We start from the raw sequence: 18,912 nt of genomic DNA, 5'->3' as shown, positions 1-18,912 counted from the left end.
ATCAGTTTTTAGTTTATCAACAAACTTTAGCTTGGTTGTTGGTAACTTTAAATGTGAGATCCTTGTTCAATGACTAACCAGTGGAATTTCTACTGGAAAAACTGAATTGTATCAATGTTAACATTCTTTGTATAAGAGAAATCAAAGGATTTGTTGCTGCTGACGTTTAGTTGTTTTCAGTTGTGTCTGACTTTTTGTGACCCCTTTTGGGGTTTTCTTAGCAAAGAAACTGGAGTGATTTGCCATTGCCTTCTCCAAATCATTTTACAGATAAGGAAACCGAGGCAAAGAGGGTTAAGCAACTTGCCCAAAGTCACAAAGCTAGTAAGTGTCTGAAGCCAGATTGGAGCTCAGGTCTTCCTGACTCCAGACCTGGCACTCCATCTACTGTGCCACCTACCTATAACTATACTGTAGCTAAATAGAAGGACAGCTCACAGGTTCTTCTTGGGGAGGTGAATTAAAAAAAACTAAGTTGCTTTTAAAATGCACCAAAGATAAAACCAATTTAACATCATCAGCACATTGTAGGGCTCATGATAAATACTGGTAAAAAGATTATCATGAAAATAAAATAATGCAGTCTGTGGACCAACATTGGTTCCATGGATGAAGAGGTTAAATTGAACGAGGAACTGGATAAGGCCCTTCAAATAAAATCAACATATACTTTGATACTTCGTGATTTCAATGCAAACGTGGGGACAGGTAAGGATAACAAAAAATACAGTATACTGGAAAAAAAACAATCAGGAATGAGAGAAACCAAAGACTTGTAGACTACACAGAAGCCTCAATATATCATCATCAATATCATCAATACTTTGAGAAAAGAATCGAGTATAGGACATGGCAAGCACCAAATAACATTAGAAAATGAAACTGATTTTTTTTTTTAAAGGAAATGACTAGTTACTGATGTACAAGTCATTTCTGATTCAGTGGTACAGTCAGACTACCAACTTGTTAGAACAATCTTTTGTACGTCTTTTAAAAATCTAAGTTGGTCAATGAGTGTCTTGAACAAGATCCATCTTTTTAGACATTTCCTCCCCTTTTTCTTCTTATCAGAATTTTTCACTGTGTACACAAAATTTTATTCTCAAGAGCATCCCATTTGTCCTGGACTGAGGTCTCTAGAAGTAGGCTCATAGGAGTCTACCTATTCTTTCAAAAAACAAAACAAAAAAAAAACAAAACACTACAGAAACTGTTCTCCTAAAGTCCAGATTTTATGTTAGTTTATGCCTGGCTTTCATCTCCTCTCTATCAAAGTCTAAGATTAGTCACTTACCCACAAGATAATCATCAGTCCTCCCTCCCTCCCTCCCTCCCCCACCTTTACTTCCAGAGTGAGGGAGCAAGAAGGCAAGCCTTTAACCCACAAAAATTCACATCACAGTCATGGTTCTCTAACTTATCTTTCCTCCATTTGTTGTCACAAAATAATTGGTTAACTATTACATTTAAAATGTGATTCAGAAAAACACTGACCTCTTAGTCACATTTCCCCACTATTAAGTTTGTAGTTACATCACTACTTTCCTTTGACTCCCCAATCCTTTTCATTCTAATTAGTCATCTCATTCATACCCTCTATGCTTTCCCACGGTTTTCATACTTTTTCTTATTTGACTAGAAAATTAGAGTAAAACCAGAAAAACCAGGAGACCAAAGCAAAAGAAAAAAGAAAAGGAATTTTCAAACATAGCTATCACAAAGCCTAACAACATTACTAATCTGAAGAGTAATGAATCCATACTCATGCTCTGAGCCTACAGAGTTAATTTAACAATTACTAAGATTACTAACTTAATAAGTTTAGTTATCAAGCTTTCCCTGGTAACCTTTAGTTCTTCCTTAGGTTAAAGGCAAACACAATCAGAAACATCAAGACAGGTTGCTAAGAGCAACAAGTGAAAATGGACAGAAGGATCCCACTGGCACTTCAAACCCAATATGTCTAAAATCAAGTTCATCACCTTTCCCCAAACCTCCTCTTCAACCCAACATCAATATTTCTCTCAACAGTATCTACCATCACCCCATTTGCCCATGTTCAAATTCTTGATATTATTTGACATTTGATTATTTGTACTATTTTTTTTACTCTTCCCTCTTCCTCATTTCTCATATCCTCATCAAATATAGTCTATTTTATCTTCTCAAAATCTCCAGTATCTATCCCCTTCCCCTCTTACCTCTACCACTAGTGAGGCACAGGTTTCCAGTCTTATCTCATGCTACTCTTCTCTACCTTCTCTCTAACTCCAGTCAAACTGGAGAATAGATTTTCCGTCCCCCATATGCACCCTGTGCTTTCCCACTTCACTGTTTCTGCCATATTGTATCTTCGGCCCGTAATGATCATGTCCTTTCTCCTCTCACGTACTGGATTTCTACCTGTCCTTTTAAGACTAATGCAAATATCACTTTGAACAAGCTCCACGAAAGATAACATTCAACAATGAACTCTTCCCCACTCTGTGGAATTCACATAATGTTGAATCATTTTATTATAATAAAATGCTTAAACTCATCCAGATATACCTTTATGAAGACTGCAAATTTCAACACACTATTAAATCAGAAGCTTTTAACTACCTAGGAAAAATTACTATCTAAAGAAATGCGTATTATGTATGAAAATTATCCCAGAGTTTCAAATACTAGTTTAATCCTCAGTTTTTTATCACTTCAAATTTGACCGATTTGCTTATCTGACAGTGCCAAAAAAGCAACTATATTTCATTTTTCATATCTCAAAGAATGGGGATTAGGAATATCCTAAGGGCAAAAAAAGAATCTACAAGTGGGAAACTAACCTTTTTTTTGGCCAATTTCACCACTTTTGCTGTTTATGGTAACTTATCATATTTCTGTCAGTTCAACTATTTCATCTTCACTTTATGTAAATGATTTGTCAGAATTTCACTTTACCAATGTAGAATCACCATTTAATGGCAAAATAGAATAATTGCAATATGTAAAGTGGCTTGTTTAAAAAAATCATTGTCTTCAATTACAATTTTCAAAAAAAAGAAGAAACAGGCTGTAGGTTATGCATGCTGCTTTTCTTTCGCTCCCATTTAATCAAGAAGATAAATACCCAGGGTTACATTAAAAATTTTCTAGTAATAGTCTAAAAAACTAAAATAGTTACCTTTGGTAAATCCATAAAGCTTGGTCGAGCAGTAGAAATAAGTCCAAGTGTTTTTAAAGAGCAATTTACAAGTTGAGATAAAATATCACAAGCTGCTTCAGCTGATTCCTTGCTGCTGTCCACCTAAAGGAAATAATTATTTTAGTACACTTTACATTTGCAAAAGAAGTAAATATGATTAACATTTTGGAACAATATACATTAAAGAATTAGACTCTATTCTTAGAACCTTCTGCCTATATATAAAACTTTAGATTTACCAACAAAGTCCCACTGAAATATTAAAAGGGCAACTGTAAAAACTATTGGTTTCTCAGAATGTTGAGACATACTTTATGGTTGAACAATTCAACATTAAATTGATTTATTCTTATGTTATACAATGTAATGAAACAGCAACAACCACAAAAAATAAGATGCTGGCTTTGAAAGCAATCAGTTTGTTCTGAATATATATTTAAACATTTCCATGCTTCTCTATGGTACACATTTCTGTGGTTCCCAAGGAACTGAAATTAAATCAGTATTTTCTGTGAAAGTCAAGGTGACATACAAGGTTAGGAATTAATTACTGAATTTGTACTCATACTGTCCCTGAATAGAATAAGGGTCTCGAAGGAAGTTGATCATGGAGTCAGATCTCCTCAGAAGACAGCTGCTTGTGACCAATCTCCTTATGATCATTTCTAGTGGAGAAGACAATATATAGCCAAAAGTCTCCATAGTTAACGGTTGGGCTTTAGAGAATCAGTAGCAGCTTCCCACAAAAAGACTACACCTGTGCTGGCTTTCTTCCAGTGACAGTCATTAAATATAAATCAACTTAAAAACAAAAGAACTATCTACTGTTATCACCAGCAGCTTTACCAGGGAATCTAAGACATTCAGGTGGTTCCAATGCCTATTTAAATTGGAGCCAATAAAGACACAGGGTCTGAGTCAGAAACAAGGGACTGCATGAAACCAGTCTTTGGAGGACAAAATATCCAGGCACTGGGACATTTAGGGTAACAACAGAAGCAACAATAACAGTCTCTTGTCCCAAGACCTTACTTTTCCCCAAAATTTCTACCAACACAATCTTGGAGCTTCTGCAGAGGTAGGGGAAAAGGCAAGAAATTGGAGAAAGAGCTTCCAAGGCCCTCTGCTAAAACTGGAAGTAAAGGGGCAGCTAGGTGGCGCAGTGGATAGAACACCAGCCCTGAAGTCAGGAGGACCTCAATTCAAATCTGACCTCAGACCAAAACACTTGACACTTACTATGTGACTCTGGGCGAGTCGCTTAACCCCAACTGCCTTAAAAAAAAACCTGGAAGCAAAAGTCAGAGACAAAGTCTGGAGGATCATGTTTTCCATGCAATTTTCTTGCCCCCACTTCTCATTCTGTGTTCTGAAGCATCTCTCCTCTTCCAAGAGTCCAGTGAGGTTATTGCTATCTTTTCCCATAGCTACTCCCCAAATCCCATTCCATCATCCCTTTTTTACTGCCCCTTCCTTTCCTTTGACCACTTTTCCTATTTACTTGATTTGCATTCCTTTCTGCCTGTCCACTTTTCCTCATTAGGATTCATGGGCTTAAGAGAACTGTAAGGGAATCTTGTGGGAAAACTATCCTAAGACTCTCACAGGTATCTACATTTTTAGCAGTTGTCAAGTGGACAGGATTAGAGGAAACAGAAAGTAACTAGGATTCTTAAAAACTCTTGTTTTCAGATGACAATAATAATAGCACAAATGACACAGGGCTTTATGGTTTTGAAAGCATTTCCCTCACTTTAAGGAAGGCAGTGTATTATCATCTTCCCCATTTTACAAATGAGGAAAGTATTTCTCAAAGAGTGCCCAAAGTCAAATACCTAGATTCAAAACCAGGTCTGCTAACTCAAGTCCAGTGTTCTTTCTGTCAAGTTTTAAAATTAAAAATCAAAGTTTGGAAAAAATTAAAAGGGTTCTTCTGGAGCTTATTCTTGTATGTAGGTCAATGCAGCTCTACAATTCAATGCTTGTTTTGTTTTTTTTTTAATAAAAATCAAATAGCCTTTTATTATTGGTACCATTAAGACTAGGCATTTAGAAATAATTTATAAATATATTACGACAAAGGTACCAAAATTTTGTTTAACGTGAAGGGTCCCACTACTACAAAAAGTATGAAAACCAATCTAGAGTGTTTAATGTAAATACTACTATAAGAAGCAGAGAAAAAAACAATATACTTCACGCCTAACCCTATCGACATCCACATAAACAAAATTAAGAACTTGTGAATATCTCATTAATTTTTTTATTCAATCTCAGCCAACTTTCAAAAATAAAAGACCCTAAATTTAATTACCACAAATATTAAGGAAATATTTTCCAAAAGGTTTCTTGGAATTAGATGTAACAGAATCCACAGAATAATTTTCCGTCTCCCCATTATTTCTCCACTCCTAACCTACCATCTACCAAAAAAAAAAAGCATCACTATTTTTAACAGTAACAATTTAAACTATATTACCTTGAAACTGACATACTGTAGATGGTTTGAATGTTTTTTAATAATCTGCTTTATCAGCTCTGGATGTGTAGCTTTCAAATAAGATGTAGCTGGTTGGTTAAGTTCAAACTCAAAACACCTCCACAAGTCAGGCATATGAAATACCTGATTCCAGTTTCGACAAACTTGTGATGCATGAGCCCGATCAAGAAGGGGTAAATATTTAAATATTTGTAGAATAATGTCCTGAAGGAGATTACCCCAATCACATGTTTGAGAATTCTCATTGGTAGTCCTCCGTTTCTTGGATTCTTCTCTACCGTCCTCCTCTGAAGAAGTTTTTGTTACCTCTCTCTCTTTCCCACCTCGCTTCATCCTATTGAGAAAAATTAAATGTTTCTTCAGTCCTGTGTAACCTTTAGACAGAAATCCAAATTTTATACTCTTCTTTCAAAATCATTTCCACTAAAATACATATGAGGGAAGATTATGTACAATAATACAAAAGAACTAAAATGGTACAACAAAATCATCTTTTAATGGAGACCAGCTGCAGTTCAACAAAAGTCCTGGTACAACTTTTTTGAATAGGTAATTTAACACATTTGGAAAAAAGTTTGTATAAATTTTCAAATCAGAGTTGTTGGATATTTTAAAGTAATAATTTACAACTGACATAGGTAACTGAGGATCAATGAACGTGAAAACAGGGAATTTCTAGTAATATTTTCTAGAGTCCTTTGAAATGTCATCAGGAGATTCTTGGTCTCCCAGAACCATTCCAAACCATTCTTTTAAATCTTAGTCTTGAGCTTGATCCTTTAAAGGTTAGATTTTTTCCCCCCTTTTGGGATCTTTGATTCCCTTGCAGACCCTTCATATCCCAATAGCCTCAAGAAATCATTTACTGATGAAAAATTCAGCATCCCTTTTTAAACCAAATACATATGTAGCCTGTAGTTCATTTCCTTCTCGGGCCATATATTTTCTTTGCTCAATATAAAAAAATTTATCCATGGGGCAGCTAGGTGGCACAGTGGATAGAGCACCAGCCCTGAAGTCAGGAGGACCTGAGTTCAAATGTGGCCTCAGACACTTGGGCAAGTGTGACCTTGGGCAAGTCACTTAACCCCATTGCCTAGCAAAAAAAATTAATAAATAAAAATAAAAAAATTTATCCATGCTACATATTAGTTCAGGTTAACTACTATTCTTTTTCTTTATTCTGAACTTAAGAAACACCAAATAAGCATTTTGAAATACAAAGCAGAAGACAAAAAGAAAAAGGATTATACATTAAAACTATTTCTATGAAGAACTTGTTTTTCCTTTTAATTTAAAAATAGTCAAAATATAACTCTGAAAGCTGTCTTGCTTGTCTATGTTTCTATATGGTCTTTCTTCTGTTCTCTTCAATGTCTTTTAAAAATATGCTTTAATTACTTCTTTTCTATTCTTTTTTGCAACCCTATTGCTACTCTCTCCCTCCTACCCCCCAAATTGAGAGAAAAGGAGATTTCAAAACAGGTGAAGACTGGGGAGGGGAAATAAAATAAAAACAAATCCCCTGTTAACATATGCATCTGATTACAATTCCTTTTCTTCTTTGCAACTTCTATCCATTACACCTGTTTCTACCTATCTTGGGCACAAGACAAGTATATAATCCAGGGCTGGGGAACCTGTGGCTTCAAGGCCACATGTGGTTTTCTAGGTCCTTGGATGCAGCCTTCTGACTGAATCTAAGTTTTACAGAACAAATCCTTTTATTAAGAGGATTTTGTCTAGATGCAGTCAAAGGGCCTCACTTGAGGACCTAGCAAGCCACATGAGTCTCCACCCCTGGATCTCTCTTCCATATGACAAATCTTCCAATACTTGAAAATGGCTTGTCCCCCAATAATCTTCTCTTATCCTAAGTTACCTGGGCACCTAATCCAACCTCCTCATTTTATAGTGCAGGAAACTGAGACCAAGGAAAGATAAATGATTTATTCAAGGTCACACAGGCAGCCAGCATCACAGCAGGATTTGAACCCAGGTCCTCTGATTGTAGAGCCAGCCTTCTTTCCACTATATTGCACTGCCAGGTCCTTTAACCAATCCACATATGGTCTCGAGGTCCTTTGCCATCCTCTATGTCCTTTCCTGGACAAGTTATTAGTGTCTAAATTGTCACTAACAAGTGACACAAAGAATATAATATCTCATATGTGATCTGACCACAGCAGAACCCAAGATTCCACTGGCTTTCCAGTGAAGTCACAATATGGACTCGTAATGAGTTTGCAATCCACTAAAACTCCCACATCATTTTCACACAAACTGCTATGTAATCATACCTGACTCATCCTGTACTTGTGAAATTGAATTTTTTTAACCCGAGTGTAATATTTTATTTATTTGGGGCGGGGGGGAGGTAGTGAGGAGAGTATCCAGATCCTCCTGATTTCATTGGTGAAACTCTGTTGGTCAAAAACTTCCTTCTAGTAACACTGCATATCAGTAACTGTTCTGCAATTTATATTCTTAAGAGAATTCCCTAGGGTATCAAGAAGTTAGAATACTTGCCCAGGGTCATACAACCAGTATGTTAAAAACATGACTTAAAACCCAGGTTGCCCTGACTTTGGGGGCAGCTTTATTTACACTATACTACAACGCTTTCCAAGGCTTCTCATTTTTCTTTATTAAGTTATATCTTATTAGATTCAACCCAATGTTCTGGCTTATCAAGACCTTTCTGAATACTATCGTCCAAGGCGACAGTTATACTTGTCATCTTTGTGTCACAATGAAATGGGAGACCATGGATAGTGGAGTGGTAAGACTAAGTAGATAATGATTAGAATACAAGGGAGATAGAAATGATTTTCACTCCTTGGATTTTTTTTGTCTTCTGACTTTTATTCTTCTTTCTATGTCACAGCTACTCTGTATGGTATCTAGCTTTATACCTATACTTTGGGCAATTTTCTCCTTCCTCATTCCATTTTGAACACTTCTTGATAAGATTTCAAGACCAAGAAATAAATTCTCACTCTAGCTCTTGTTAGGTGGCAAGGAACTTTTTATTCTTACATTTTAAGCCATGTTCAAAAACCCAAATTCCACTTGGACATCTAACCACTTTTTGGGTGTCTGACATTCCTAACCAGTTGTTCATTTCCCAAACCAGTCTTTCTCTTCTGAAACCCTTGTTTTCAATTGGCAGGGATAATTATTTTTAAACTACCTGTGCTCCTAAGGTCTTCAGTTTCTTGCTCAAGACTTCATGATTCTTAGTACTGTTTCCTAATTCCTTCTGGCAATATCATTTGTGCATGTGAAATCACAAGAAATAAGTAGCAGCCATCAAGCTTCATAAGTCTTTAAGAGGTTCTCTGTCACATCCTGGTTACATTCTCAGAAGACATCAGACTTTAGGATAGTTATCAGGTCAACAAATTGTAGCCTCAGAATCCCTTATGAAGAGTCACCAACTACTACTACTACTTCTCTTCTTCCACTGACCCTTACTGGATGATCTCTCACCTGCCAGTACCTGTGGATTCACATCATCATTCCTTGAAGAACAAGCAGATTCTTCTTCCTCCTCAGAGCATCCTGATGCTTCTTCCTCAGAAATTCCTTATCTTTTCATGAAGATAAAATGGATCAAGTAGCCCAATGGGTCTTTTCTCCTTTTTTTTTTTTCTTAAATAGTTCTGACCAAAAAAATTTAAGAACTATTGCCATCAAGCACCACTTACAAGATTACTCTCTTCTATGTGTAAAAGCAGATAGTTTTAAAAAAGTGAATTATGCAAGGTAGAAAAAAAAGCAACAAGGTCACGTATCAACTGCCCAATTTTTAAAGGAAGACAACAGAGGCTGGAGAATACCCCTATTAAAAGGCAGGAGAAAAGAGATATAAATGGAGAGCAATAGGGGAATTCCCTTCAACTCTGGGACACAAGTGGATTTCCTCTATAAATCAAACAGATAGCAAAAACATCTAGGATATAACTGTTGTAAATCATTGCTTGGGTCCATTATGGCCAAGTTTTACTTATTTTTGCATGTTGAGCTTGGTAACTGGGTTGCATTTTAACAACTAGCATCATTGAAGAAAACTTTCACCAAAGAAACATGATTTGCTGTCACAGGGAAAAGGGAAAGCAAGATGACTAACAGATTCACAAGAAAGAAAATGTTTCAGACCCTGAAAACCATGGGGTCAGTACACCAAAAAGTCTGGTAAATTCAAAGAGTATAACATAAGTAACTTTTTTTTTTTAAGTTGTATGCCCCAAAGCATGACTCAAAAGAAAAGATAGGAGACAACACCTCAAACACAAAAGAGGTCCACCAAGGTTACACAATGCACAGGTTTTCAGACTTTTTCAATATACCAATCAGTTGAGATGATGGCTTTTTTTCCCCTCTTTAAATAACAGTTATGTGGGCTGACTCTCTGAGAACGGACAGGGATATCATGAGGAACCAGGATGACATAAAAAACAGAAGACATTAATAAAAACTTTTTCTTAAAAGTAGTATGCCAGAATTCTGACTCACCAGCTTCCGTTATACCAGGAGAAAATAACTTCTGAATCTCAAAATGTAGGAAGGGAAAGAGGAAAGAAGAAAAAGGAAGGGTGAAAAGTAAGATGATACCTTGGGCATACTGAAAAGGTACAAGTCATTGCAGTATGTACTCATTACATGCAAGGTACCATTAAAGCAGAAAATGGGTCACAATAACAATGCTGTTCAGATTTCAAAAAAGGAATAGGATAGAATTTTCAAATTATAGAAGAGTGAGCTTGACTTAATTCTGGGAAAAATTCTAAAATATATTATTAAAGGAGTAGTCTGTGAAAATTTAGAGGGAAGCAGTACCTCTGGCTTTATCAAGAAGAAATCATACCACAGTAACCTCATTTCCTCTTTCAACAGGCTTATTAGATTGATCCATCAGGAGAATGGAGTAGACAAACGATAACAAGATTTCAGCAAAGTCTTTAGCATAGTATCCAATGCTATATACCAGTTGAAATTATGGAAGTCTTAACTAATACAGTGAGATGAATTCAGAACTGGCTAAATCATAGCACCCAAAGAGGAGTCATTAATGGGTTGAAATCAAGTTGCAGGGAGGTGTGGAATACTCCAGGTAATCTATCCTTCATAACGTGCCGTTTGCAATTTTATCAATTGACTGCATAGCTAGCATGGAAGGTTGAGAAGGGCAGATAGCATAGAAGATAGAGAATTGGCCTTGGAGACAGAAAGATCTGGACTAAAGTCCCATCTCTGACACATACTGGCTGTGAACAAGTCATTTAACCTCTAGATGCAGATCTACATTTGGTAGTGAGGTTCCCCACTGGAGACCCTATACTGACAAAAAGGTCCAGTGGATAAAAGGTAGGTTGTAGGGGTAATTCACAATGGATAACAGTGTCAGAATCCAAAAAGATATTTAAAGCCTATAGAACAGGCTGAATCTAGTCACATGAAATTTAACAGTTCTATATTTGACTTCAATTGTTCTAACTTCCAAGATACATACAGTGCTGATTAAAATGTTTAAGAATACAAGCCATTTCCCAATTGATACATGGTTAAAGGATATAAACTGGTAGTTTTCAAAGGAAAAAAATTCAAGCTCTCAAAAGCCATTTGAAAAAGTGCTACATATCACTAATAATTAAAAGAAATGCAAATTAAAGAGACTCTGAGTTTCCTCTTCACATCTAATTGGAAAAATGACAAAAAAAGAAAAATTACAAAATGTTGGAGAGATCACAGGTAAACAAGGAGTGATGCACTGCTGGTGGAGCTGTGAACTAGTCCAGCCATTATGGAAATCAGTATGGAAGAATGCACCAAAAGTCACTAACCTGTGTACATCCTTTAACCCAGTGATACAGCTGCTAGGCTTATATACCAAAAAAGATTAAAGAAAAAAGGGGTAGGGGAAGGAAACTCTATAAAAATATTTAGAGCAGCTCTTTTTGTACTGGAGAAGTAATGGAGACTAATGGAGTGCTCATAAATTTTGTAACTATTAAGCAAATTGTGGTATATGAAACCTGGGAAGATTTGCATGAACTAATGCAGAAGAAAGTGTGTGGAAATCAGAACAATTTATACAATAGCAACAACTGCTATGTAAAGGATAAACAACTTTGAAAGACTTAAGAACTTTCCTGGCACAGAAGTTAGGGACCCAAGTTGAAGAATGAGATACACAGTTTTGGGCATGGCCAATTTAGGAATTTGTTTTGCCTGATTATGCATATTTGTTCAAGGGTTTTCTTTTTCTTTCTTTGTTTCCTGAGGAAGGGAGGGCATAAGAGGGAAAGAAAATAAATGCTTATTAATTGAAAAAAAATTTTAAGTGGCCTTAAAAAAGAAATCAGTTTCACAAATACAGGACAGGAGAAATATGCATAGACAGAAGTTCAGCTAAAAAATAACTGCAGATTTTAGTGAAGTGTTAGCTTAATATGAGTCAACAGTATGACATGGCAGCCAAAAAAAGCTATTTTAATCTGAGCTGCATTAGAAAAGGCATTGTGTCCAGAACTAGGGAGATGATAGTCTTGATAATCTTGTTGTACTGTGCCCTTATCAGACCACTACTAAAGTACTAAGTCCATTTCTAGGTATCATATTTAGGACACTAACAAACTGGAGAGCCTACACATATAATTTCCTGTCCTCAAAGTAAAATTCAGAAGAACAGGAGCATAGCTATTGAAAAGCAAGGTTTGGATGGGGATCACAATGGGACCAATTGCAACATGTATAACATGCAAATTACCTTTTGCTGATGGCACAGACTAAGAAATCAGAAGTAACATCATGCAAAAAAGGGAAAGGGGCTTCAAATAATCTATATTGACCTGAGAAGTTAACTGAATGGGATAATACAAAATGACAAATATAAACAGAGGCATCATGATAGTATCTTCTGAAATTCAAATGATGCAGCTTCTAGGCTTATAGGAATCTTTCATTTGAATGAAGTATATAGTGTCTACTACTGTCACTTTCAATACTATTCTGTATCAGCTGGGTTAAAAAGGCAATAACAGTGTCATTATGACCCCTTCTACTTTAATTCATCTTAAAGGCTTTCTTTAGTTTTAACATAGAAGATTTAGGTCAAGAACAAAACAGAATTTGCTAGAGTGCTTTCAAATTACCTAAGATTTTGAGAAATGTATATACTAGGAAAAACAGTTTTAAAATTTTTCATTTATGGTCTTTTTAATAATTTTCTCCAAACATGAAGAATATTATTTAAAAAAAAAACAATTACTAAGTCTGAGTTTCAATTACTTGCTTTTTCTGGAGTACCTAGACATTTAAAAAAATGCATATTATAGCCTAATTCTAGGCAATTAATTGTATAATATTCTTCTTGTCCCGAAAATGCCCTTCCAACTTTTTTTTTTCTATTTAGTACTTTATTTTAAAACAGAAACTTGTTTCAAGGTACTGTTGAGTTGTAAAAAAAAATGACACTTAGAGCACACAAATATAATACAGTATTTTTCAGGACCTAGCTACAAAAAGTACATATCACTTATTTGTTTTTCAGTCATTTCAGTTGTGTCCAACTCTCTGTGACCCCATTTGAGGTTTTCTTGGCAAAGATACTGGAGTGTTTTGCCATTTCTTTCTCCAACTCATTTTACAGATGAGGAAACTGAGGCAAACTGGATTAAATGACTTGCCCAGGATCACACAGCTACTAAGTATCTGATTTTGTCTGGACTTGAAAAGCATTTAAGATGGGAAGGTGTGGGGCAGGAGAGTACAAGGTATGTTCAGAGGACAGCAATAGCAGTATAGTAGTAATCCAGTTTCCCTTTGTCAAAGAGCTATAGATGACAGTAAAGTTAATAACATGGTCTCTTAAACTATAAAGATGGGGGAGGGGAGCAGAGAAGGTATTTAAAATTGTAAAGTGTCTTGAATACTAGACAAGAGTCCGAATTTTATTCTGTAGATTTTAACTTCTGAGGAGAGCAGTGACAAGACCAAATCTATGTAAGGAATTTATTAGTTTGGCAGTGCCAGGGCAGGGCTGGGGGTCGGGGTGGAGGGGGTGGGTTTGCAGGAATTATAATTGAAGACAGGAATGAATACTAGTTATAAGGCTATGCTACAATAGTTCAGATAGGTAGTCAAGAGGGTCTATGGTAGAAGGGTAGCAGTGGGAAGGACAGAACAGAAAGATAACTGGCTAAATATATGCGGAGAGGAACAGTGAAGGGTCAAAGATAACACCAAAGTCTCAAACAGGAGAATGGAAAAATAGTGACTGATGCTAAACAGAATTAGTGGTAACAAAAAAAAAAAAACAAACAAAAACCCAGTGAAATTGACTCAATATGTGTCTTAAGTGTGACACAGCAGGAAAAAAAAATACTAATGTGATATTAGGCTGCATTATAAACACACTGTCCAGAACTCAAGAGGTTAACAGTCCCTTTATACTCTGGCCTCACCAGACCACATCTGGAATACTACATTCACCTCTGGTTGCCATATTTTAGGAAGGTAAAGCTAGAACATATTTTAAGAATAACCAGGACACAACTAGGACATAAAACCATGCCATATGAGAGTTGTTGGAAGGAACTGGGGATGTTTAGCCTGGAGGAAAAAAACAAAAACAAAAAATTTAGCCAACCAGACAGCTATCTTCAAGTATCTGGAGAGAAATACAATCTGGAAGGATTAGTCTTGTTGTGCTAGTCTTAGAGGCAGAACTCAAATCAATGGGTAGAAGTTGATAAGGTCTTGGCCTTTTGAGCTACAATGGACCTAAAAGTCATCTAGTTCAAACCCCTTCTTTTACAGATGGGAAAAATGTAGGCCAAAATGGTGAAGTAACTTTTCCAAGGTCACACATACAATAAACAGCAAAGCTAAGATTTCAATTCAGATTCTCTGTATCTAAGCAATAATACTCTTTCTACTCTACCCGCTATTTCCTATTTGCAAGAAGATAAATACTGGCTCTATACAGTCAAGTCAAGAAGTATTTATTAAGCATCTACTATGTGCCAGCCACTGGGGCTACAAAGAAAATGGCAAAAACCCTGCTCTCAGGGAGCTCACAGTCTAATGGGGGAGATAACAAGCAAATTACTTTGTATAGACAAGATATCAGAATAAAGGGGACTACTGATATTAATTTATAGGAGCAAGGGAAAGTTGTTAATCAATTAAAAAGTTCTATACCTAGAATTACAACCTAAAGAACCCAAATGGTTATTTTAGAGGTCAGAGTTAATATCCAACTGAAATCTATTGTTTTAGTAGCAAAAGAGTAGTCGTTCTTACAATCTTTTACTCTATGGCAAAGGGAGGTAGCAAATGTACTATGAGCCAACCACTCTTCTTTTTCTGATTTTCTACATACATAATATAGGGAACAACTTTTTAACAAGTTCTGAAGCACAGGACATCTTTTTTGTTTTGGTTTATTTTTTTTTAGTGAGGCAATTGGGGTTAAGTGACTTGCCCAGAGTCACACAGCTATGAAGTATTATGTGTCTTAGGCTGGATTTGAACTCAGGTCCTCCTGACTCCAGAGCCAGTGCTCTCTCCACTGCGCCACCTCACTACCCTGACAAGCACAGGACATCTTCAAACACAGGCTGGATAATAATTTATTGTGAATGGTATAGAAGTCATTCCTGTCAAAACATGAGTTAGACTAGATGACTGAGAGATTTAGAAAAGGAAAAAAAATAAACATCTGGGTTATGGGTGTGTTAACAATAGTCATATAGCATATAATTAAGCTTTTAGGGTTTTTTAAATATGCTTTTGCCAAGTAAACCCAATTTATTAATCTATCATATATTTACCTACAATATCGGATCATCTTCAAAGTTAATTATTTAGCCTATCTGCACATAAATCGGTACTTTACAAAGTTATAGATGCTTCAGGGATATCCACCTGTCTGCAGTTAGGTCAATGAACTATTTATCTCCCGCTTTTGGTCAAGTTGAGAAGAACTTATATATTTGAAGAGAGGGAGTGGGACAGAACAGAATTGTAGAATAAAAGTCAATCAAGACTTTTTACAGAGCAACAAAAATCAGGCCTCTGCAGGTGTCTTGTTAAATGCCAAGTTACCATCTCTTCTAATTACAGATGCTCCAACACAATACTTTTGTATATAATTGTTTTAGGTTCCTAAATATTGTAAGGAATCAGAGCCTTTGGATTTGAACTAAAATCAAGTAAAACACAAGGTAAAGGAAAGGTTTTGCTGTAGGAAGAGTAACTGGGCTAAATTGTAACAATCACCCAAAACTATCAGCAACAGTATACAAGACTGGCAAAACGAACAGCCCTGTGATTCCACTGGTAGAAGGAACTCCCAGATGTAGCAACTAATTTTATTAATGAAGGTTCAAAACCTGTCTTTTGAGAATTGCCTAAAGCAGAGGTGTCAAACTCAGGGCCAGTAAAATTCCAGAGGCCTTTGCCACTGGAACCAGATGAAAATGCCATTTGGAAATGTTTAACAAAACAAAAATATGACACCGATAATGTAAATTTGTGGTTTTCTGATTCTAAATGCAGTACATGGACGTTCCTATTTGAGTTTGACACCATTGGCCTAGACAATGAAAAGTAAACTTACCATGGTCACAGAATTGTTAAGAGAGTTAACTCAGGTCTTTCTGGTTACAAGATCAGCTTTCTAACCATTAATACCATGCTGCCTCTCAAATGGGAAGTGTTCATTTTAATATTTATTTGTGGTATGAAATATGTCTGGACATTATCTTTTGTTTTGACTAATGACATTCAACTCCAACCTCACATATACTCCCACTCTGACTCTAACTCTAATTCTGGGCAAGTTAATCTCTCAGTGTCCTAGGCAACTCTCAAAGACAAAAGCTTTGCAAAAGAAAGGTACTGACCGAATTGCACTCAACTAAAAATTCTAGATACCGGTGAAATTTCAGGTCTGGTACCAGTCCCTAGTCTCTGGCTAATATAAAATCTGTGTGTATTTCCAAAGTGAGAAGGAAAGAACAGAAGTGTAACTCAGACACATCTGGATGGCAGATTGAAGCCAGCATGGTGCTTGAAAAAAAAAGTCCAGGTAAAGACACCAAAAGGATAACCCACACAAAGAAAACTAGTTGATTGTATTTTAATGAACTTTAATGGATAACAGAGTCAATTTCACAAAGTAAACAAGAACCAAAGCAAAAATTTGGGCCCTCCCAACTGAAGGCATATTAAATAACGTTTACTCTTTCATCATTTTCTTTACTTTGGAAATATTCCTCACAGCCTGTTTCCCAGTCCAGCATGTCCGAAACAAAACTAAAGGAGGGCGATAACCGGGTTATTCTCCTCATTAGCTAATTTCCGCTTCCACGGACCGTCCTCCCCCTACCACCCCAGCCGCCAAGTCTCATGCCTTTCCCAGAAACATACGGACGGTAACGTGCGTGCGCAGGCTGCCCGGGCAGTCTGTTGACATCCTTAATGCCACTCATTCCAAACTGCACGTTCGGGGGCCGTCCCCCGCCAGCGCGCCCCACGGCTGGGCGTCCCACTTCTGAACCCTGGCCGGGAGTCACCCGGCGCGAGCAACAACAACCGCCCGGGCTAGGGCTGCGCGCAGGGGCGCGGCCGAGCGAGCGCCCGGGCAGGGCCGGGCACACGCCCCCCGGCGCACCTGGGGACTGTTTTCATGGGGGGAGGTGGGGCGGAGAGAAGGGGGACGGACCGGAGCGACCCCCCCCTTCCCCCTCCCGCTCCCGGTTCTCAGCGGGCGGGGTCGGCCCCGCGAGGCGTCCGCACCTCCCCTCCCCCAGACCTCGGCCGGCCGGACCCTCCCTCTCGGGGGCCGAGGAGGGGTGAGGGCGAGGAGCGGCCGGGACGCCGTGGCTCCGTTACCTGGTGCTGGTGGCGGCTTCCCTCACACGCCACCCCCGGCTCCGGAGGCGGCGGCGGCGGCGGCGGCTACTCCCGCTGCTCACGTCAGGCCCGCTGGGGCCCCCTCTCCGCACATCGGCCGCCGCGGCCCCTCGCGCTCCGCCCGCATCCGAGCCCGAGGTTCTGGCGCGGCTGCCCAGGCTGCTCCGCCTCTCCGACCCCCGGGGCCCTCCCCGCAGCCCCTCCGCACCCCGCCCTCCGACCCTCCGAAGGAGCCTGGGGCTTTGATCACGCCCACTCCGAGTCTCCCTGCGCTGGCTCCCCTGCCCGAGCCCCGAAAGTCCCCGTCAGAACGCCGCGGCCACAGCCGAGCTTCCCTGCCCTCTCTGTGCCTCTCGGCCGCCCTGACACTCAGTCCAAAATGGCGCCCGCCGCTGCGGCCGCGCGCATCGACTCTCCCCCGCCCCCACTCCCGAGCGCTGGCAGGCGGGCAGGCGCGCGCTCGCCACGGGCCGCCAAGGAGCCTCGGAGCCGAAGCTGGCAGTCGGAGGAAAACCAGCGGCCCCGCCCCTAGGCCCGGAGCATGCGCCGTGGTGCGCCCCGGTCTGTTCCTGGCTCCCTCCCTAAAGCTTCAGAAAACCCCAGATCGCTGGGAGGTGGACGTGTTTACTGCTTTTAATTTTCAAAGGGAAGGGAAGGGGAGGGGCGAGCGAGAATCCCGCAGTTTTCTTACCCTGGAAAGTGGAGGTGGATTGGTGCGGAGCAATAAAAGTAATGCAAGCGGAGAGGAAGGAGCCCGTGTCGGGGGTGGGGGGATGAGACCTGGGGACCCTGCATCAGCCAGACTCAGGCCAGGGGCAGTAAGTGAACTCAAGGCACGGATAACTGGTGGGAAATCCGCAGTCTGTGGCTGTCCTTGTAAAGAAGAGGCCCTGGTCTCTGTTCTCTCTGCCTCTGCCTCTGTCTTTCAAATGTGCGAAGATAGATAAAAATACAGATGAGGTGACTATCTACAAGATGGGGTGAGCCATTTTGTAAAGAAAGGCTAGCAGTAATTATTCCCAAATTCACCTGTTTTTTTAAGTTTTAAGTTTGCTTCTAGAATTTTCTTAAAGATTGAAAAAGCAGAGTCCTTGCAGAAACACGTACTTACAAACACAGGCACACTACCTGAAACATCTGTAAGAAGTTTGGGAAAATGCTGGAACACCATCACTCCAAAAATATCCCTCAGGAAATTGCAAAGAGTATCCAAAACAAAACAAACAAAAACCCACTGTGTGGAAGAATGGAGGTTCAGGGATTTAGTGATTTGTCAGCAGTGATAAGTGTTTGACCCAGCCAG

The 18,912-nt window shown here is 38.8% G+C and overlaps 1 protein-coding gene across 2 annotated transcripts in view; it reads right to left on the bottom strand.

The window, feature by feature from the left end:
* The window catches only part of FBXL3 (F-box and leucine rich repeat protein 3), a 34,632-nt gene extending 16,969 nt beyond the window's left edge, over positions 1 to 17,663 (bottom strand). Inside the window, exons 1-3 of one of the 2 annotated variants that reach the window (XM_027844540.1) lie at positions 17,589 to 17,663; positions 5,664 to 6,018; positions 3,164 to 3,286 (exon numbers count right to left, since the gene is read on the bottom strand). In XM_027844540.1, coding sequence (XP_027700341.1) covers positions 3,164 to 3,286; positions 5,664 to 6,017 — 477 coding nt within the window. In that variant the 5' untranslated portion in view covers position 6,018; positions 17,589 to 17,663. Of the gene's footprint in view, positions 1 to 3,163; positions 3,287 to 5,663; positions 6,019 to 9,176; positions 9,347 to 17,588 lie in introns of those variants that run through there. The other variant, XM_027844539.1, reaches the window with a different exon arrangement.
* Positions 17,664 to 18,912: the final 1,249 nt, after the last annotated feature.

Source organism: Vombatus ursinus, unplaced genomic scaffold, assembly GCF_900497805.2.
Source record: "Vombatus ursinus unplaced genomic scaffold, bare-nosed wombat genome assembly UNPS02014942.1, whole genome shotgun sequence".
In the NCBI taxonomy this organism is placed as follows: domain Eukaryota; kingdom Metazoa; phylum Chordata; class Mammalia; order Diprotodontia; family Vombatidae; genus Vombatus; species Vombatus ursinus.
Note: the sequence above shows the minus strand (reverse complement) of the source record. Positions and strands in the feature narration are given on the sequence as shown.